This window comes from Rutilus rutilus (genome assembly GCF_951802725.1).
Source record: "Rutilus rutilus genome assembly, chromosome: 18".
NCBI lineage: Eukaryota > Metazoa > Chordata > Actinopteri > Cypriniformes > Leuciscidae > Rutilus > Rutilus rutilus.
This window is the reverse complement of record NC_140231.1, coordinates 1,780,593-1,803,385: the sequence shown is the minus strand read 5'-3', so window position 1 is coordinate 1,803,385 and position 22,793 is coordinate 1,780,593. Positions and strand designations below refer to the sequence as shown.

Below are 22,793 nucleotides of genomic sequence, written 5' to 3'. Positions count from 1 at the left end.
GTTATCCCTAAACTCTTAAAAACCTTATTACCTTTTGTTTTACTTATTTGGAAATGAGACATTTTAAATGATACCAAACATGAAAAATATTCGATGATAATCATTCACATTAAACCATATATTCTTGGGCGAGTCCTTGGTGATCTTCGCATTGGGGGAGAAGGAGAGGGGGATGAGGGAAAGAGATGTAGGATGACTCTGAGGTGAGACTTTCGTCTCAATAGTGCACGAGGAGGAGCTCAAATGTTAATTTCCAGAGAGGTCCTTTGTTCTCTCAGGGTCTGGTCGCTCTTCAACCAGACTATCCGGCATCTCCTAATTTCTCAATTCTTACAATGGTTTCTGATTGGCCCAAATCACTTCTTACGTCAGCGCGTTCTGACCTCGTACGTGCAAAATAATCTCCAATCCGCGTTCACACAGCACATATACTGGTAAAGTTACAACTTCCCTTACTGGTAGACTGCCGGAACCAATTTACTGGTATATTTACACATGTTCACACATGATCTGTTACTGGTAATTTACCAGTAAAGACTGTATGTGTGAAAGGGGCTACTGATTTGCCACCACCTGCTGGCAGTTTTAGTATCATTTCATTTTAGCTGAGAGAGAGAGACGAAGATTCAATGCTGTTTTTGTTTTCGGTCATGATTGTAAGAAAGAGATAGAATACGTTTATAAATTAAAGGGATCCTTCACCGATTAGCGTTAAGCTTTGTATCATTAGAAACCCGGTAGTATTCTCGAATGACCGTGTTTCCCTCCCTCATGTCCCCGTGAGACGAGAGATTTCTGTATTGTGTGTCTGGAAAAAAAAAACTCAGATGACACAAAAATCATCGTTTAGCTCATCAGAGGCTCTTTTGTCCAGAGGCGAGAGACTCCAGCCAGTAGGAGGCGCTAGTCCCGCATGTCCTTAACCCGCCCATAGGGGGATCTCACGATAAAACGCCGTCTTTTCAGTTTCGAGGCGACTAGTAGCCTAGCTGTCTCATTTCTCCCGATACTGCCCTCTGTAACCGGTAGGCGTGGCTTGGGAGTGGCCTCGTAGAGCAGCGAAGCAAGTGCATTCTGGGAGTTGTTGTCTTTCATCCACATGAGCCAAAAATACATGTTCAGGCTTTTCTCAGTCTAGAAGATTCCAACTTCTAAAATAATTTCACATTTCTACATAAATGACCCAATTTAAATACACATTCATCTTTCCAGCGGTGAAATATGCCCTTTAAGACAATTAAGAGTGAAATTATTAAATATAACATAAATAATAAAGTAATTGGGTAACACTTTATAATAACTGCACGCTATTAATCATTAGTTAAGCATTAGTAAACAGTTAGTTCGTCATTTATAAAGCATTAATAGACATTAATAAACAGTTCATAAATACAGCTATAAATGCTTTGTTCTTGATTTTAAAGCATATCTATAATGTGTTTAATAATTGTATTTTCATTCTTTATTAATGATCAATTTATCATTTCTAAATGAAGTATTACATTATTTACAAACTGTTTATTTAGGAGTTGTCAGTGGTTCATAAGATCACTTAGAAAGTGTGAGTAAATGATTAATAAACAGTTTAAATACATATTATTCAGACATATAGTAATAGTTACTTAGTGTGTTAATAAATGCTTTATTAACATGTATTTCTACTGTAATTCAGGGTTAATTCAGGTAGTTATAAAGCAGTTAGTAGTGGTCAGTTCACTATTTCAGTGAGCTCATCTAAAGTGAGGACTAGTTATGCTTTGTAAAGCGTTTATAAAGGAGATTTAAAGACTGTTAAATATTTCTATGTTCTGTATCGCTGTGTGTGTTTGTTTCCTTTTTCTGTTTAGAAGATTTAAATATACATTTTCTAAATGCTTTACAAGGCATAACTAGTCCTCACTTTAGATGAGCTCACACAAATAGTGAACTGACCACTACTAAATGCTTTATAACTCCCTGCATCTACTACATTTACTTACACTTTCTAAGTAATCTTATTAATCAATGACAACACCTAGTTTGTAAATAATGCTATACTTCATTTGATAAATTGATCATAAATAAAGTATGGAAATACAATTATTAAACACATTATAGATATGATTATAAATCAAGAATAAAGCATTTATAGCTGTATTTATAAACTGCTTATTAATGTCTATTAATGCTTTATAAATGACGAATTAACTGTTTAGTAATGCTTAACTAATGATTAATAGCATGCAGTTATTATAAAGTGTTACCAGTAATGGCAGTCCCACTGCATACAATGCCTTTTTTTTTTTTTTTTTTTTTTGTCATTGAAGGGCCTCCAACTGTTTCTTTAAATCACAAAGACCGGCCCAACACACCAGTGACCCTCTAGAAGAAGCCCACCTGTGATTTACAACCAAAATACCTTGGACTCGTTTCACTTTTTAGGATCATTGTAACAGTGTCTAAAATTCCAATATTTGAAATTCCTTCCAATATTTAGATTACTGTTTGATTCTTAAACGTATGACCTTAATAAATATGTGCTTACAGTATTATTGTTCCTGACTCTAACTCTAAAGTTACTGTTAAAGTTAAAAAGTTTAGTTCCTGACTAAAGTTAGCGTTAAAAACTCTAAAGAGCCACAGTATTTCAACCCATCACCGTAAGTTCACTCAGTAGACAGATGAGTAAATGCTATTGTATCACTCCGTTTCAGCGTGCCTTTTAATAATCACAAAATAGACTTGATATTTTTGGTTTAGTGTCACAGCATATAGCAGGGTTGGACAAAGACGAATTCTGTGTAAAGCATATTAGAAAAAACATGAAACGTTTCGGGTCTCATCTTTTATTGTAAAACTGGAAGAAATATATATCCCAGGCAACACTATATTACATTATACAATAAAAGTTTCTATACAACCAATGCTAATAAATCACTTGGGTGTACCGGGACCTCAGGAATCGGATTTGTTTTAATGTTTATTACAGATACTTAGTTCACTAAAATTATGACCATGACATTTCAACTTTGTTCTACATCCCATGAAGCACATCTGTGAATTAAGTAAAGCCACTATCTTTTCGAAAAGTGTAACATTTCACAATTTTACAGCAAATCAACACACACACACACACACACACACACACACATGAACAGAACATGGTGCCGCTGGACCACGAGACAAGCTGAGAACGAGACGAGAACTTTGCTGGTGTGGTCAGTTACACGACATACAGAGACAGAAATCAATCAATCAAATCATCAAAAAACAACAGTAGCAATTACTGGGTTGCAAAACGTTAACATTTCAACAGTTATTGCCTTAATGCTGAAAACTGTGTTGCATAGAGATATAGATTAACCAGCACAAAGACAGCTAAAAGACTGTTAAAGGTTATTTAAATAAAGAAATACGTACATGAAAATAAATCATTTCTCGTCATTGAGTTTAGGCCCTTGGCATTTTGTCGTGATTGAAATGTAAATGTTGAGTGTTTGGTGTAATAGTGTGAGTTTAATGTCTATATGTGAGTCAAACTGAAGAACAAGTGGTGCTAACATACACACTTAAGGACCGGGTTTTATTCGCCATACAAAATGTAGTTTGGGAGAAACGAATCTTACACATACACAGAATCAAGCAATAAAAGCCAGAGCAAATACACCACATAAACAGTTTCATTCTTATTATCTGATGCTCGTGACAGCTCAACTTTATAAGGAAATGCCATTTAATAAAAAAAAATGCACTTAATTATCAGAATATACTCATGGATTATATAACTGATACATAAAAAAATCGAAATGAAAAGGATTATAACCAAACAAATAAAGCCTTTGGTTCTTGACCTACTGATTGGCAACACATTTCATGAGCCTCAGCTCTTAATAAAGGTTTTCATGACACACATACACAGGTTGAGGCCGTGAAGAGGTCTATAACGCACTGGAGAAACAAATGTACATGATGAGGACAAGAACAGGCTGAAACAGTCTAGGGACAATAGAGTGTAATGAAGACAAATGGAGGAGGACTTAAATGTGACTCAATGAGGCACAAGATGCTTCATTTCTGCCTCGTTGGCAAAAGTCAGGCTGGAATTTCAGTGCTAAAAAGAACCGTGAACAAACACACACACACACACACGCACACACACACGCACACACACAATGCAGATATTTTAAAAGAATGGCATATTCTATGTGCAGGACATACTGTATTATTATATAAAACATGTGCAGCTAGTTTAGTCTTGAACAAAACACATTTTACGTTCACCACTTTTAATGTTGATCATTTCTCTTGGGACAAACTCATATTTTGTTCAAGCCATTTCCCTCATAAACTGGACACACAATGTTCACACTGCTCTAACTGTTCTCTTACAAGAGCATTGACTCTGGTTTGTGAAGGACACAAACTCCAATCACTCGAAAGTTAATATACGAGGAGCGCATTTATTGAATGATTGTGAGCCCACTGAGTTTAATTAGGTTTGTTTGGGCCTTAAATTGATCATATCTGTGTCCAATGTGATGCTCGTTGAGGTCTAACCATCTGGCTTTCTAAAGTAATAGTGTAGTCATGCATATCTGTCTGAGCCTGAAAGCACACACCGAATTGCCAATTTAGCCGTTTTGTCTCGAACAGGGTGATTTAAAGCTGCGCCTGTGGTCGTCTCAGTAGTGATGATGTGTGTTCAGTGCAACAGTGCGCTAATTTGCTTCATGTGTGTTGAATGTGCAGCATGTTTTACTGTTGACTTCCAAAAATCTGATGAGCCAGACGAAACGCTGTTTTTTTTATTACAAATAACACAGTGGAACTCATATCCTAACTCTATTCGACAAAAATATACTTTACTTTCATTGTTACTCTCCATTCTATTCTGCAACTGTGTGTTTGAATGTCATTTATGAATGTAGGAATACTTTAACGTAACTAAAGATTGAATACTTTAACGTAACTAAAGATGGCTCTGGACCTATGGGTGGCTTGTGTTCGGACAGAATTATATGGAAGCTTCTTTCAGCCACAGAATAAAGTCCTAATTATCTTTTTATTACTCTTTTTATTTTTTTTTGTAATCTAAACTCGCAATTGCGAGAAAATGTGACTTTTTTCCTCAGAATTGCAAGTATATATCTCGCAATTCCTACTTAATAATGCAGAAGCTCTAAAGGCCATCCGAAACAAACAGCGTCAGCTTCTGTGTCTTCAGTAAGTGCTCCGTGTTACTTTGTCCTTGTCTTTTTGGAGTTGATTTGGAGGAAGTTTGGCCAGGCAGAAGTGGACTTGTTTGCCCCTCAGGAGCAGAGACTGTAAAGAAACATGGACATAGTGTGTGTGACGTCACCCGTTGGTTTCTAAAGAGCATTTTTGAAGCCCAAAGTGGGCCGTCGCCATCTTGGCAACGAGGCGGATTAGCTGAGGTGACGTGACGCTAACAGACAGCAGGCTAGTAGTGACATCAGCAGCAATCAAACTGTCACTCAAGTGTTTAGAGTCACTCAATCAAACTGTCACTCAAGTGCACACCCCTAATTATGCAGAACTTTAAGGCTTAATATAATTTAAACGGATGAGTTATAAAAAAATTCACCCCCCTCACAGTCGTCATGAAGACCAAAACCACTTTTTGTACCAGACGGTAAATTTTCATTTCATTACTGTCCTCCATTTCAGTTGGGTTGACTGTTTTGTTGGATTGTTGAGGCTATTACTATGGCTCTATAGCTTACGATGCGCTTGACCTTACTTCGTCTCTAGTCATAAGGGCCCGTTCTACTAGGAGCATGCCGGCCTCTAAGGCTTTATTGTCAGGAGTTTCCCTTCATCAGATTCTACACAGACAGCAACATATTGTCGGCCCAGATCCGGCCCACATCTGGTATGCGTTGAATCCACATGTACCAGATGTGGCCCGGATCTGGGCCGACACTATGTTGCTGTCTGCGGATTTGGACCGCAGTGGGTATTAACGTTCCCATAGCGTCAACAATCTGACGAAGCGTTGAGTTCCCTCGAAAGGGAAAGTCTCAGTTACGACTGTAACTCTGGGTCCCTGAAAAGGGAATGACTTCCCACATGCCTGTGAGTGACTTCAGCCAATCAGAAGCTGTCGCTGTTTGTTTCAGGTATCCTTTATAGCTTCCGCGGTACGCCGTCATGTGTCACAGTGCACCAATGAGATTAAAATGATTCAACACATGCCTTAGATGGCTTACAAAGAGGAAAATGCTAAATGCTACTCTGACAAGTTTATTATTAAGTGTTGTACTAACAATACTAAAAAACAAACAGACAATAAGCTGTTGAAAAGTGAAGCCAGAAACACTGGGACGATGCAAACAACACAATCTTCTACACTGACATAAACAGACGTGACACTGATGGACACATTTCCTGCAGTGACTGTATATCACAAGTGAACACAATGAAAAAAGAAAAACACTGAAAAACTTTAAAAAAGCATTGTGCATAGTTCAGTCATCACCTAACCTCTCTGCTTCTTAACACTACATCTGCTAACAAGGAAGTGCAAATAAATTAGCTCACTGTTGCACTGAAGGGTGTTTTCATTCGTTCCGTTGTTCTATAAGGTTTGTTGAATATGTGTGCATGTGTGTGTACTTATACAGAAACCCGTGTTCGTTTAACTCACTACTAGGGTCAAGTCCATTGGCATCCCTTAAAGGTTTTCCCGAGCTTTGGCCCAGTCGGCCGACGCAATCCTCTGCAGAACCGGCCCGCGGTACACCACTCATACCTCACCCACCCACACCACTGTGTTCCCTCTCTTGACGTCGGACACCTCACAGTGAGGGCTGCTCTGTTTGCCGTCCAGAACGAACAGGGACTCGGTCGACGACGTGACCAAGTAGCGTCCAAACACCCCGCTGGAGACCACCACCCTATTGGCGTCTCCCCAAGGCCAGCTGGTGGCTGGAATCGGATCCTTGACATTCTGAAGGGCTTTTTCTCTTCCCGTCGCCAGGTCCGAGAAAACCAGCTCCGAGCCCTGAGCCGAAGAGGTCACGACCACGTACTGGTTGGCCTCCGTGAAGGAAGGCTGAAACTCCAAGTCTGCGAGTGGAATCGAGACATCCACTTCATGGCTTATCTGCAGCTCACCGCTGAAGGAGATGGCCTGGACTTGGAGTTTGCCACGCCGCTTATCCACGGAGACGACGAAACGCCCGTCCGGAGAGACGAACGGCCGGCCGTTGATGTTGGGATTGGGTCCGACGACTGTGTCGCTTACGCTGTCGATGAGAAGCTGCGAGCTCGGAGATGAACTGTTCTCGACTTGGCACTCGATAAAATAGTAGCCGCTTAAGTGAGTGTAGGCCATGCTGGCTGGAATACAGCTGTAGTTCTTCAGACTGATGGTCTTGACGAGACGGAGGGTCTCAAGGTCGATTTTATGCACCGCAGGCTCCCATTTTAAGTAGACAAAGCCAAACCTAAGATGACAATTGTCAAAGACAGGTTAATGATCTTTCTGGTGATTTATTAAGTGCTGCCCTGTTAATTACAGCCATCATTTACTCACTTCCCAATTTTGGAAGAATTATGTTGAAAATCTGACAGAGGTCATGCACGCTGAGCAGTGACGATCGTTTCCTACCTTACGTGGGTGATAATGAGGTTGGTGGGAGGAATGTAGAAATCCTCCACTCTTTCAAACGGAGTGTGAACGATCTGACGCTGCTCCACCGCGCTCGCAGAAGTGATCACCTCAAAAGTGGAAACAAGAGAAAGTAATATTACAATCGTGTAGAGTGATCGGATAAGCAAAGATCTTAAAAGAATAAATAACACATTCTGTTGTAATATAACAAATGAAATAATCTATGAAAACAGCGTGCTTTCAGTCTGTGCAATGAATGATACTTGCTTTGATATTTTATTATATAATGACAAGACATTATATGAATTTACTCTAAATACTGGTGCAAAACTATCCTAGAGGCCCATGATGAGTGTTTAATCATGCTTATGGTGGTTTCCCAGCTCCCTTTACAGGTAATTATCATGTATAATACGGAAACAGATTAATTTAAAAAAAAAATTTGTTTGCCACATTAATTCATCTGTTAGAAAAATGGTAACACTTTAGTTTAGAGTCCAATTCTCACTTTGAACTAGTTGCTTATTAGCATGCACACAGTTGTAATTATTCAACCCCCATTGCAAATCAGGTTTACTGACAAAACTTGCAGACTTTTAGTAGTACAAATCAAACAAAAGCAGCTGAAATAGCTCAACACAACAAATGTTTCAAGTGGTTTCCCCAAAGTCAACTGAAAATGCACCGCTTAATGACTTCTGCAGTATCAGAATTATTCAAGTCGCCTGACTTGTTTTCCCCCCTCGGGATAGTTTTGTTTTATTTTTTTACTAATTAAAAGCCCTTAATCTGTCAAATTGAGTCCTCGCCTCATCCCTTCACCCCAGCCCTGACAATATCTGCAAGTACAGTTCTTTAAAACGTACAAAACGAGTGCACATTCAATACAATTAAGCACACTTTAATTTCACAAGGGCCATTCATCACGCCATATTTGTATTTAGAATATGTCATAGGATATTTAGCAGCTTAGTTCACGAGGATTATTCTGAAATCGCTTGGAAACTATGCCTCTAGAAAAAAAAAAAATCAGTATTTGGCTTGTTAATAAGTGGCCAGTGCTGCTGATTATGAATGCAAACTATGAGTTGTTGGTTTGTGTATCAGTGTGATGAGAGCAGGATCAGAGCCAAGCGCACACATGCGGCTGCATTTCCCCTCACTCTCCTCAGCCCTAATTTGTTTAATCTAATGAGCTGACAAGCAGGTTCAGATGTTTGACTAAGAATATTGAGCCATTTAAAAAAAATGGGTTTGATATTTCACCTCTCAAGCTGAGCACTGCCTCCGGGCCTGACAAATTGCCCATGCCCGGGTCAATTGCACGCATTCAAAATGAGTTGAATATTATCAAGCCATTTATTTGTGGTGTGAATCCATATCCCCTGCAGCCGATTATACCGCTTCCCGTTAAAAGTGCTCTTTAGCATTTCTGAGTGATTCATAGCAAACGCCTTCATTATTCTGCGTGGCTGGCGCTCTGTGGGCATGCTGAACAAGCAAATACACCTGAGGACTTTCCCACTATTTAATAAAACGTGAATTATTCATGTGTATGGGGACTGGAAATACAAATTGTTTGTTAAATAAAAAGCCTTTCATTTGCTCTGTCTTTGAGGCTGTGTGTTTCTCAGACGTGTGCTTTGACATGAGGACAGTGATGATCAAACCCGGCAGAGAATAAAGTGGGAACCAGGCAAAAATCTTACACATAACGTAGAAAGCGTCTCATTTGCACACAGTTCTAGTCAGGAGGTCTACCTGGCAGGGAACTGAAAATAATGAGCGTGCACACATGCAATTAAACAAGCTGCGATCGGTGCAGAAATGTATGTCAAACAAAGACTGCCACACATTTACACCTAACGTTCAAAAATACAGACTGTGTGTTCAAAAATACAGGCTGTTAGCAGATAAACAGCCTCTCAAACCCCACTGATTGAACTCTCAGGCTAAAAAACATCATGGCGTGACGAATGTGTGAGCTTTTTAATTTGCTTGAGAGTCTTTAAGATCTCTAAGATCTTAACAGGGTGAAACATGACTCGTGACTCGAAGCTCACCTGTAGCGTAGAGCGGGACTTCAGCAGGTCTCCCCAGCTCAAGACCCACAGCTGATCGTGAGATTTGTCGTAGAAGAGTTTGACGGGCATGGCGTCTGTTTCCACAGCCTGTCATTCAAACAGAGAGAGAGAGAGAGGGACATTCATTCACTGCAACTGCGATGAGTGAAGCAACTTAGTTTGGCAAGTGACCTAATAAAGGACGTGGTTTTAGTACCAACACTTTCAGAATAAATGTAAGCTCCAAATGAAGCTGAAGCAGAACCAAATCTCTCCACGGCCCTGTTTACAGCTGGTGTAAAGATGTGTTTTGGTCGATTGGATCACAAGTAGACGAGGGAGACACATTCCCGTTTACACCTGGTGCTCTCTTCTGTCCACTTTCAACCACTTCTGTCCTGATTTGTTCAGAGGAGGGTAAATGTGTGGGGACGAAATAAGCTCACGCAATTTACATGAGAATGCGATAGAAAAGCATACGGAGAACAGCTTCAGTTTCTGCTCTGACAGACACAAGACCAGCCGAACGCTGCGAGTGTGTGTTAGAGATCAGGAACGGTGAGAGAACATTGTGCTTTACGTTTTCCCTTCAAACCAAACTTGGGTCTCCAGCTGATAAAGTTTAAACCCTCCATAAAATGGCTCTTTCCATAATGTTTATGTATTAGGTCAGAAGCATTTTAATACCAGATGTAAACAGGGGCTCCAAGCACACAGGAGTGATGTTCCTTCCTTCCATCCCTCCCTCCCTCCATCCATCCATCCACATCCATCCACACACCCATCCATCCATCCATCCATCCATCCATCCATCCATCCATCCATCCATCCATCCCTCCATTCATCCATCCATCCATCCATCCATCCATCCATCCATCCATCCATCCATCCCTCCATCCATCCCTCTATCCATCCCTCCATCCATCCCTCCATTCATCCATCCATCCATCCCTCCCTCCATCCATCCATCCATCCCTCCATTCATCCACCCATCCATCATCCATCCATCCATCCATCCATCCATCCATCCATCCCTCCATCCATCCATCCATCCCATCCATCCATCCCTCCATTCATCCATCCATCCCTCCCTCCATTCATCCACCCATCCACCCATCCATCCATCCACCCATCCATCCATCAATCCATCCATCCATCCATCCATCCCATTCATCCATCCATCCCATTCATCCATCCATCCATCCATCCATCCCATTCATCCATCCATCCATCCATCCATCCATCCATCAATCATTTAAACTTTGTCGGCATCAGATTTGCATGTAAAAGAGGCAGTGTAAGCTGAAAGATTTAAAGTTAGATTGACTTGCAAAAGAAACAACTTCTGTTTAGATCCAACAGAGATCTCATTAGTAGTTGCATTATCATGTAAAAAACAGAAGCACTGGCAGCTCTGAATGTTAGCATGCACTTCCATCATTAGTTAAAAATGCAGCATTATTGTGGGGATCATATGGCGTTGTCGTAGTTTATTCGTCACTGAGCCCCTGTGATCATGTTAGAAGGATTTATTAGCCATGATCCAGTGACATCCACACGACCCTCGACACGCTCTGCTTTCTGAAAGCACTTTCATCTTATGCTTTCCATTGTTCTCTGTTGCTGTGCATTATTGATTCTTCATCCATATAAGAAAAACACTCATTTATTGTGCAGCACTGGATAAGAGAAAGAGTAAAATATGGGGAGAAAACATGATGTGATGAAAAATCTAGTTAAAATTCTAAAATATGTGAAGAAAACATGATGTGATGAAAAATCTAGTTAAAATTTTCAGTTGATTCCCCTGGAACAGAGGAAAACAAGACTTTAGCTGAAGTCTCCTGTGTGTCGGATGTTTTCCCTGTGAAAAAGACCCCAGACATCTCACATGTGTCTCCTCGAAAGGTTCTAGAAATCGATTTAGTCTCCAATAGACATGTGCAGTATTACGATATATCATTATAGTAAGCATGCATGGTATTGTTATCGTGGGCACTTTAAAATACTGTGAATAAATCCTTATTATGAATTACTTAAAATTCTTAGAATGCGTTTTTTAGAATACTTTTCCATCGACTGATTTAAAATTTACAACAGTGTATCACATGGGATCCTTCTGTGATACTTTTGTATCTTTTTTTAAAAGCGTGATGCTGGTCACTATTCACTGCCGTTATATGGACGAGCGCAAGTGGGACATTTTTTTTTTTAAATTCTCCTTTTTTAGTCCATAAAGAAAGAAGGGCCTTATGCATTAGAACAACACCAGGGTGAGTAAACTTAATTTTCATTTTAGTGTGAACTGTCCCTTTAAAGACTTAACAGGCTATTTATTTTCAAACATTTATACTTATTAAACATTTTAATGAGGACTAGATAGATTAAAAATCTTCTGATTCTTTATTATTGTTCTTTATAGTGCTTTTGCAATCTGTTTACAACATGTTTACTTTAAACATTTCTGTGTAATTTAAACTTAAGAGTTCTTTTTGTTCTAAGAACTAAAAAGTTATTAGACTTGTTACGAGGACAACACTAAAGTTTTGTAACTTAATTCAATACTGTGATAAAAACGTAATCGATTATCGTGACATGAAAATTTGATACCGTCACAACTAGTCTGCAATCATGGATTCAAGTCAGACATCTCCATATGAACTCAAATCTTTCTTATCGAATTGGTTCACGATCAAATGATCCACATAGGTTTGACAGTTCTTACTGTATGTCAGCTAAAATCAATTTCACATTTGCACTCATGCTATTCAGGACAAAAACAGCACAACTATACCCAGACGGCAACATAGTGTCGGCCCAGATCCGGGCCACATCCGGGTTCATGTGGGTTCATGTGGGTTCAACGCGTACGAGATGTGGGCCGGACCTGGGCTGGGTATCATATGATATAAATTGCTCAGCTATATTATGATATAAATATGAGACAAATACTCACACAGGGAAGTGTTGGGTCATTCATGAACGATTCGTTAATTGCACGTGTCACATGACAAATGAACCAAAGACTCGGAAGGTAAATTAATATTGTTAGGTAATTAATACGTTCCCTGTAAAGTATCTTTGGCTGCATTATAATGATTTCTTAATTCAGGATATGATCAAGATTGCGTAGATGGATGTTTTGGGGGAATTTGGCTGTTAAAAGCATAAGATTTAAAGCCACTTAAATGAACGAAATAACTCGAATAAAGATTCGTTCAGTTTGATGAACGTGGTCGAACGAGTCAGTAAAATGATCCGAACTTCCCATCACTAATACAGGGGCATTTCTGCCATGATATTTAGAATTTTAGTGTCATTTTAATTGTATCCTATAAGCTTTATCATGCAGTGAGTTGTTGTCTCCCAGACAGCAACATCGTGTCGGCAGAGATCCGGCCCACATCTGGGCATGTTGATTCCACACGTACCAGATGTGGGCCGGATCTGGGCCGACACGATGTTTCTGTCTGGGTTGAGAGACACGAAAGACTGAGAAAACACGCATCCTCACCTGGACGACTCTCTGCGCCTGCGTGTCGATCAGCAGAAGTCTGTTGTGAAGCGGCTGGGTCACGTACACGTACTTCTCCCTCACGCTGACCGCGGACGCCCAGACACACTCGTGTGGAGAGACGCCCGCGCTTCTGGGACACAGCTCGTCCTGCAGGGACGATATACATGTTTGCATTATAGAAATAAGAATGTTGGAGATGGAGAATTGTAAAAATACTGTCCCAGTGCAAACAATCTTAGTTCACTTCAGAATTAAAATCTCCTGATAATCTACTCTCCCACACGTCATGCAAGATGTTCATGTCTTTCTGTCTTCAGTGGAAAAGAAATGAAGGTTTTTGAGGAAAACACTCCAGGATGTTCCTCCATATAGTGACTTCAATGGGGTCCAACGGGTCGAAGGTCCAGATGTGAGTTTCAGTGCAGCTTCAAAGTCTCGACACGATCCAGCCGAGGAATAAGAGTCTCATCTAGACAAACCAGCGGACATTTATAACAAAATAAACATTTATTAAAATCGTCTGAATGAAATCTTTTCCTCAAACACCTTCATTTCTTTTCGACTGAAAAAAAGAAAGACATGAACATCTTGGATGACATAATTAAAAATACATTTTAATTCTAAAGTGAACTACTCCTTTAATCGGGCGTTTATCAAAATACATGTTCTTATTTTTTTTTCCTATTGTTTTGGGGCTGGGCCAGGACTCACATCACTACCCAGAATCCTCTCTGTCCGCGTGATGCGTCTGCGAATCTCACAGTTGCCAGGCTGCAGTATAATGATCCCTTCGCTGGAGAAGACGTAGAACATGTTCCCCACACTGAGCCCTGCAACAACACACAGGTGCATCGATCACACACGCCATTACTCGTCTTCTGAGAGAGAACAACACCAAACAGGGCTGAGAAAACCGTTCCTAACAATCTGGCTGTCACACGGTTAGACGGCAGAGATTATGAAAACCTCCTGCAACAGGTCTGTCACCAGGCAGCGAACACCAGCTGCTAATGAGTGTGTTCGCGTCAGAGGAGTGATGCACACAGAGCCGTCATGTCGCGTGTAAACACACACGGTGGCAGGTAAGCTACGACTGATCAGTGTTAGCGGTCATCCTGATGATGATGTGCAGAACGCAGTCTTAACCCTCGGGTGCTCTTCCGTCATTTCTGATAGAACTCGCTTTGCTTTTTGGGAATTTTTTACTTCATTGGAAATGGTACTGCCAACTTTTGAGTTTAGCTTGGAGTGAGATGGTTATTGTCATAAGTGTATTGTGATTGTCAAAACATTTTAGTAACTAAACTGAATTGTATTAGGTTTAGTGACAACATGTTACAATGTTCACATGGTACAATTTCTGGTAAGCTGCGTTTTTTTTATTATTGCTTGACACAAATGTCACGATTTCAATTCAATTCAATTCTTGTGATTTGATTTAATATTGACTCATTTGGATAAATATTAGGTACACAAGATAGGCGTTGATTTTTCAAAAAAATAAAAAAATCACCTAATGCTGTAAACATATAGAGCCCTATCAGCTGGTAGTATTATTTAAGGTTAAAAATAGACTAACTCAAATTAAATATAATGCGTTTAAAAAAAAAAAAATTATAATAACAACTTTAGTAAAAGTAAAATAAAATATGTAAAGTAAAAATATAATAAATATGTATTATAGTACACATATTTAGCAAAATACTCTCAATAGCTCTTTTATAGCCAACAAACATGTTATAGCCTATATATTATGGTCATTAATTGGCTTTCCTGAGGTAAATGTGACATAATTGTTCTCCAGCTGTTTTACTGACCCCTTTCCGTGGATGAAAAACACTGATTGATCGATATCATGTATGAGGAATACACATTTCGGTAAGTTGTACTGTATCTTTCAACATTGTTCATTCGTGTTTATTTACTATTAGCTAGTAGAGATGATCGGTTCAAGTGCGCACATGGTACCCTTTAGTGTCAATATGAGACGCAGATAGATATGGGCCAGAAGGCGCCTCCTAGCGGTCTAACCCTAACCCTACCCCAGACCTAAACCTACCCATAACCGAACAAAGCTCTGTGCGTGTCATATTGACACTAAAGGGTGCCATGTGCGTTGGATGTAGACGAAATGTCAAAAGCATCAGTATATGACGCCCTAGGATGAGAATCAATCGCGCGAGTCTCACGGTGAAAGCGTGAGTGTTGGCAGCTCTGCGGTTCGAAACTTGGTAAAGGTTTTGGCACTTGCTATGTGAACACACACACACACACACACACACACACACACACACACACACACACACAAAAGCATGGACATAATTTGAAAAGGTTAAATGGTCCTGTAAAAAATAGTCACACTTGTGCTCCTCTCCGTCAGAAATGCTAATTTTCTGAGATATCAGCCTCGGATTTGGAACACAACTTGTTTAGATTTATGGCTTAGATTTTCTAGCAGTTTTAGAGTAAAACGTGATTTTGAAAATATATATTTCATATTAAGTTAACTTTTTAAACTTTTTTTTTCACTTCAGCAATAATCTGCCAAGTGTCAAAACTTCAGTCTGTTGCTCTAAAGCATTCAAGATTTATGACAGTTTAAGTTGGAAATGTAATTTTCAGGTCTATGCTCAAAAAGTGAATAAATGGATTATAAATACAGCGTGAATATAATTTAGCATAAAAAAAAATCCCCTAAAAATACAAAATATGAATTAAAAAACATTATCAAACTAAAATATAGTACATTCATTTAATTGACAACATTTTGTATATAATTCGGTCATTTTTGACCGACAAGCGAAGAGCTCCAGAGGGTTAAATCACTTTAGTTTATTTCCCAGTCTTTTTGGAAAATGCCTCGGACACTGAAGCACCGGCCCAAACTATTTTACGAATCAGCCATTTTGCAAAAATGCAGAGTATGAAAACGTACGATTTGTATAAAAAGTAAGCGATGTGCTGCATCTCTAACCACACATCCGCAAAAGCGTCATGGGACTGCGTTGGAAAAGCTCTCTAAGGAGTCAGGTTCACACAGAACACATAGTCTGTCAAGTGATTATTTTTTTTAAATCTAATTAATTGCACAAATTAATCAAATTTGGCTGCGAAATTACCCCCAAAAGTTTATTTAAAGTCATTATTGAGTTAAATGAGAAAAGCATCAAATAGACACGCAAAAAAAAGTAGCTTTAGAAAGAAATATTTAATTTGATTCAACATAATATTAAAGGGATAGTTCACCCAAAAATGAAAATTCTGTCAGTAATTACTCACTCTCATGTTGTTCCAACCGCGTAAGACCTTCGTTCATCTTCGGAACACAAATTAAGATATTTTTGATTAAATCTGAGCCCTTGTCTCACTCCTCCGTAGGCTGCTAGGTGGCCCAAACTTGCTGGCCCAGAAAAGTTATTAAAGAGATCGTTAATATAGTCCAAGTAACTCCAGTGGCTCAATCTTAAGTATATCAAGCGACGAGAATACTTTTTGTGCGCAAAACAAACAAAAATAATGACTTTATTCCACTATTAATTTCAAGTGAATTGTGTGCTTTTAATTTGTTTTCTCTTAAGATAAGTCATGTGTATTTTGTGTTTGTTTTCTTTTGCTGTGTTATACCTGTATTGTCTTTTATAAGTTTTGTTGGTTTTGTATATGTTTATTTTTCTTTGCAGGAGCTGGGGGTTTCTGGAGCGTGTGGTGTGTGGTGATTACACCTAGTGCCGTGTGTTTTCTTGCATCCAATCCTCACGTGTGTGTGTGCGGGTGTGTGTTTGGGTTACTGGGGTTCTCCTAATTGAGGCAGCTAGCCTGTGCCTCCAGGTACCTCCGCTGCTGGTCAACTAGCTCAACTTAAATATAGGTTTGTGGTTGTTATGTGTGTCTGGTACAGATTGTGCACGTTACTGTAAAATTGATTCTAAGAATCTTGCTGTGACGTTTTAAATATTTATATTTTCAATGTTGATGAAAATAAAAGTGTATGTCTTTTTCTATACGACTCACGTCTCCTCACCCAGCCTTTGATTAACGAACCTGTGCGCCCTTAGGGCTGTTATTCCCCAGTATTCTGGGGTGGCGTGGTCGACCATTGTTGCCATTATAGGCGTCTCCGCTGGAGTTGCCCGCTCCCCGCTTTGCCACATAAATATGAGACAAAAACTCATACAGGGGCTGTATTTTGTCCTGATATCTTGAATTTTAGGGTCATTCTAACTGTATTCTAAAGGCTTCATCACGCAGTGAGTTGTTGTCATGTTCGTCATCAATCAGCTGTGTGAAATGTAAGATGAAATACATAGGTCTGGGGCGGGTGCGTTAAATGCGTTAATAATTGTAGCGCATTACTTTTTTCCATGACTACAATATTTAAATAAGCGTGCTAAATTGACAGCACAAAAAAAAAAAAAACACAAGGTCAATAGAACTTATAAGTTATTTTAACTTGAGCACACTAAACTTAAAGACGTCCATCACGTAAATTTTAGGCTATTTAAATGTTTGTTCTGTGTGACCTGAAGACTGAATTGTCAGTATCTTAATGGTTGGAGCTGGGGATCAGCCGAATGTCACACAGACTGGATGAACGTGACACACTAGGGCTTGCCACACTTGACGTAGTTAACCCTGGGTCATTCTAAACTCTGGGTAAACTGAATCTTAGGTTATTCAGAGTCAGAAAAAAGTCAGAATGGTGAGATAAAAAGTCACAATTACCTTTTTTATTTTTTAATCTGTGGTGAAAACAAGCTTCCATACAAATGAGTCAATTGTTGACATAAAATGAAAATTGTGGATAGATGCTCAGGTTATTAGGAGAATTATCTGAGGAATGAGTTCATACTGAAATCATGAAATCTCTGACTTACACAGTTTGACACGTACGGAAAGATTATTGGGGTCTTTTTCTCATGAGAAGGCAAGCCAAATTCTCAAATTGCTCTCATTTGTGTTTCTTCTCTGCACTATGGCCAGGTACAGACACAGACAGAGAGAGTAAAATGCCCTTTACCGTGGTAAGATCGGTTAAGTGATCATGAGTAGCTTATCGCTTCATGGTAATGACTAGGGGTGTAACGATACCCTCATGTCACGATTCGATACGTCACGATATACTGAACTCACGATACGATATTATTGCGATACTCCAAGACACATGATAAAAGGTGAACAAAAAATGTCCTGTTGATTAAAATGCTAAATTTAGTTTTACAGTGTGTGTGTAAATGAACAGTCTTGGACTTGGTGCTGAAACCCAAAGCACAGGACAATAGAGACGCCAGAATAACAATATTCATGATTCTGAAGCTGAAAATACGAAAAACGAATATGCTTGATCTCTGACAGATATATTTATAATAATGTAGGACACTTTTACTGGTAACATCAGACATCTGGCATTATCAGGACACACAAATATTCCCCCATTGCATTATTATACATTATATTCAACATTATATATAGTATACTGACACTAAAACTCTGTAAACTTGAATTTTTTCAAGCACAGTCATTTTTATTTTGGGTGAACTATCCACAATACATATTGTTGCATTTTTGTATTGCGATATATTGTGACACGATATATTGCTACACCCCTAGTAATGACATTAAACTAGTCTTTCACCAAGTAATAGTTCATTAGGTTCGGCCCAGATCTGGCCCACATCCGGTACGCTTGTGTGCCAGATGTGGCCCGGATCTGGGCCGACACTATGTTGCTGTCTGGGTAGCTTAACTTTGTGCTGTTACGACTGGCACATTAATACATGTTTCAGATATGCCAGGATTTGTTCATTTCAGTAACAACTTATTGAGTCCATACACAGTCTCTCAATTATTTATTTTTTTTTTTTCCATAAAATGGACATTAATCAGACAGACAATCAGACATTTATTTACCTTCCTCCCTCCAGAGAATGTTGGCCACTAGATGGACAGCATGAGGAAACACAGAGCAGAGTTAGTGGACAGCAGAGAAACACACTGGACACGTGAGGAACACGTCTGTAGTGATTGCACATTAAGAGGATCCCCTGGACTACTTAAAGATCTAGTAATAAAGGCCCTGAAGGTGGAAATGGGCTGCTGGATTAGATGACCTTCGTTTCATTATTACCCCGTGCTTTTTCTCTGAGATTCCTTTAGCATGTCCCTCTGAGCTCACTGAAGATATTACTAAAGCCTTGGCTCACGCACTGGACACTGGGTATCCAATAAAGAGTAGAAAAACACAACAAACAGCTGTCAGCAGTGTACAGCAACAGTAGAGGAATTGCTTTTGTTGATGTTTTTATGCGTCTCAGAGATTTACTCAAATTTACTACTCGCTACGTCAATTTCCATTGGGAACAGCTGATATCAGGCATGATATCAAAGTGAAATTGTATACTTTATTTCCATAACCTCATGAAATATCAACCTGCTCGTTCAATTTTAAGTCTATTTTTCGAGATATTAAATTGGCCTTGAGGTCTCTCAAGCTCCCAAACACGAGGGTTATTCAAAAGACTCATTCAAAGGTCTTATTAGAGATGAGTTGAATGCAAAAATAACCAGCCTTTGTCCTCTTCGTATGGGTCTTTTACGAGGCCCTTTATATTCAACAAAGACATTGTGTTTCAGAAAATATGACGGGATGAACATTTTCTTATAAAACTTTGATAATGGTCCTGAGGAGCTCATGGACAGAACACACTACACTTTTATTCCTTCTAGTTTTATCATGCTGATGCAAGTCTTCCATGTCTTACTGTATATTACTGACAAGTATTAATATAATTAAGAAATAAGGCATGGGAGGAAGGCACTGATCCATGATTTACACCTCTTTTACTCAACTAAGGCCAAATGTGGACGGAAAGTAGTCCCCCATTTACTGACATACTCAGATCTATAGACCTTCATTTCACTGTAATTGAACACTGTAAATTTAACAGTCCAGAAAATGTCTATAATTTTCGAAACAGGAATTGGCTTATGGGCAGACACCACAGGGTTGTTCACATCTGAAGATGTTTATTGCTGTATGACCATTAAAACCTTATTAATGACAAACTGTCCTTCCCGCATTGGTGACTTCATTACATGTGAGCCGACTTGTAAATCCCTCCCAGTAATGACTGAACCAGCAACCCGTACCATAGTGTGCAAGAGTTTACCACTACATCTTAGCCAACAACACGATTCTCCTATAATCACACTGTAAAAAAGTGGTAACCAGCAAATGTTACTATAAAGAGCTTTTTCTGCCTGATTTAAAGGGATAGTTCACCCCAAAATGACTTCACTTGACTCAAGTTGTTCCAAACCAAAAAAATATTTTGAAGAATGTTGGTAACCAGTTGACGGTAGCCAGTAACTTCCATTGTAGAATACATAAATAAAAAATACGATGGAAGTCAAAGACTACCGTCGACTGGTTACCAACTTTCTTCAAAATATCTTCTTTTGTGTTCAACAGGTTTTGAACAACTTGAGAGTGAGTAAATTATGACAGAGTTATCATTTTTGGATGAACGATCACTTTAAACCCATAAAAATAGTTTTGTTGGTATAAAGTGATATAGGTAGATGGTTGGGTGAGATCTGCTGCTGCATACATAGACAATCCTGTAGTAGATCTAGGCAGGTGGAGCTGGGGGAGGTGGAGGGGTTCAGAGGAACTAGCCTACAGCAAACACTGGACCAAGCAATCTCATTGGCTGTGGGATCAGCAGAGACCAATCAGCTTGTGCCATGTGGTAATGATGTGATTGCTTGCAGATTGCATGTAAAGGACCGCTTAGCCCTCTAGAGTTTCATGACTGAACTGGATATTTAAGTTAAATATTACCTTTTTTTAGTGCACAGCTCATTTCATAATCATTACAATCTTTGCTGAAACAGATTCTATATCATCACTCACGTGTCTTACGCGCCGAATCTTCCACAAACAGAGATGAGATGTCTTCATCCACGCCAACCTCGTTTCTAGCGATGCATGTGTAAGCCCCAGTGTCTTCGTAACGCACACTACCGATGTGAAGCTCACTGCCATTAGCTGAAGAAATACAACAACACAGAGTTAGATGATCCAGTGCATTTACTGTAGTGTGTAATCCCTATATTTCCTATCTCTTCTCTGCTAAATAATCCAGCATGGCTGGTCCGGTATGGGACGCTGGTCTGCTTGTCCCCGGCATGAGAAGGATGAGTGCTGGTGGACCAGCTCAGTTTGACTATGCAGCTAGACCAGCAACTATACCAGCTCTAACCAGCATAAACCAGCCTGGACCACACGGGATTCATGCTGGATTGTTAAGCGGGGTTAACACTAGGGGTGTGCAGCAGAGCCAATTTAAATAGACATATAGTTGTAAATGTGTATGGTGTGGTATTTTAATTAATATTACTCTGGCAGGCTGAGATACGCACAGAGATGGCAATGCAATATCTGATTTGTGATCACTCATTCATAGAGTTTACACTTGTGCACTTCACACACTCATTATTGCGTAGTGATTTTAGAGGATTTTGTAAAATATTGTGCTATGAACCCCTGGCCCAGCTGCAATCCAGCAAAGAGGAAGAGTGACTGTGTCTGCCGAATATTTTTCCTATTATTCGGTAGAATTCATATTTATTGTAAAGCCATTATCCGTGCCTTTCCGAATAAGGTATTTGGCTTCGGGCACATCCCTAGTTAACACACACACACACACCAAAGAAAAAGTGCCTCTAACAAAATCAACAAGCACCTACGGGGCAATAACATAAATCTCAAAAGTAACTTTGAAGTGTTTGTTCCTACAGTCGACCAATAACATTTTTCATTGACAGAGCTTTGGCTGAAGGCATTCCTAAAACCCATAAAGGCTTCCCTGTGGTGCAGCTAATACTGTGCCGAGTTATAAAGTCCAATACTTGGATTTATTGAGTGTTTGTTTTTTCAGCAGAAATGTTTTCTTTCGAAAATGACCAAAGGAGGGAAAGGTAAAGTTGGCATGTATTTCAGAACTTTTTCTTTTAAATTAGGTTTCTTATGTCAAGTAACCTACAAATGTGTTTCATGTGGTGGCATCTAAATTCATTTGTTTATTCAAGCCAAAATATGATGTAATATTGCTGAATAAACTTATATTCAGTTACAACAATGAAAGTCATTTCTCAGGGTCAGATCAAGGTCTTGATGGCACATTTACCAATATTTGATTCATTTCACAAATATACATAAGTTTGTCTCATCTCTGACCATTTTTCCTGGCATTTGAACAGCAGCTACAAATGAATGATGTTAATTAATAATGAAGGAAGACCCCACGCCTAAGCTGGACATCATAGGCTACAGCAATCAAATGGCCGAAAGTGCTCTTTTAACACGGACATTTAAAAGGACAGAAGGATGGATCTTTTGGAACTGGGCTGAACTATCTTTTGCTTCAAGTGATGTGAGTGAAATTATATTTATATCGCCTTGCTTATATGTGTTGTTTTATTTTAAATTGTCTGTCTAAAAGTGACCAAAGTAAGCCATTTAAGCCATAAAGCAAAAAAAAGAAAAGAAAAAAGTGAGTCCTCATGAGAGGGTCCAGTGTCAGGAGCTGGAACTGGG

General features: G+C 39.3%; 1 protein-coding gene across 1 annotated transcript in view; it reads right to left on the bottom strand.

Annotated features, from left to right (window-relative positions):
* Nucleotides 1-5,065: 5,065 nt before the first annotated feature.
* fstl4 (follistatin-like 4) overlaps nt 5,066-22,793 on the bottom strand; it is a 231,170-nt gene continuing 213,442 nt past the window's right edge. Inside the window, exons 10-16 of the mRNA XM_084386854.1 lie at nt 21,108-21,242; nt 19,103-19,129; nt 13,907-14,025; nt 13,193-13,342; nt 9,679-9,786; nt 7,613-7,722; nt 5,066-7,448 (exon numbers count right to left, since the gene is read on the bottom strand). Coding sequence (XP_084242980.1) covers nt 6,746-7,448; nt 7,613-7,722; nt 9,679-9,786; nt 13,193-13,342; nt 13,907-14,025; nt 19,103-19,129; nt 21,108-21,242 — 1,352 coding nt within the window. The 3' untranslated portion in view covers nt 5,066-6,745. The remainder of the gene's footprint in view (nt 7,449-7,612; nt 7,723-9,678; nt 9,787-13,192; nt 13,343-13,906; nt 14,026-19,102; nt 19,130-21,107; nt 21,243-22,793) is intronic.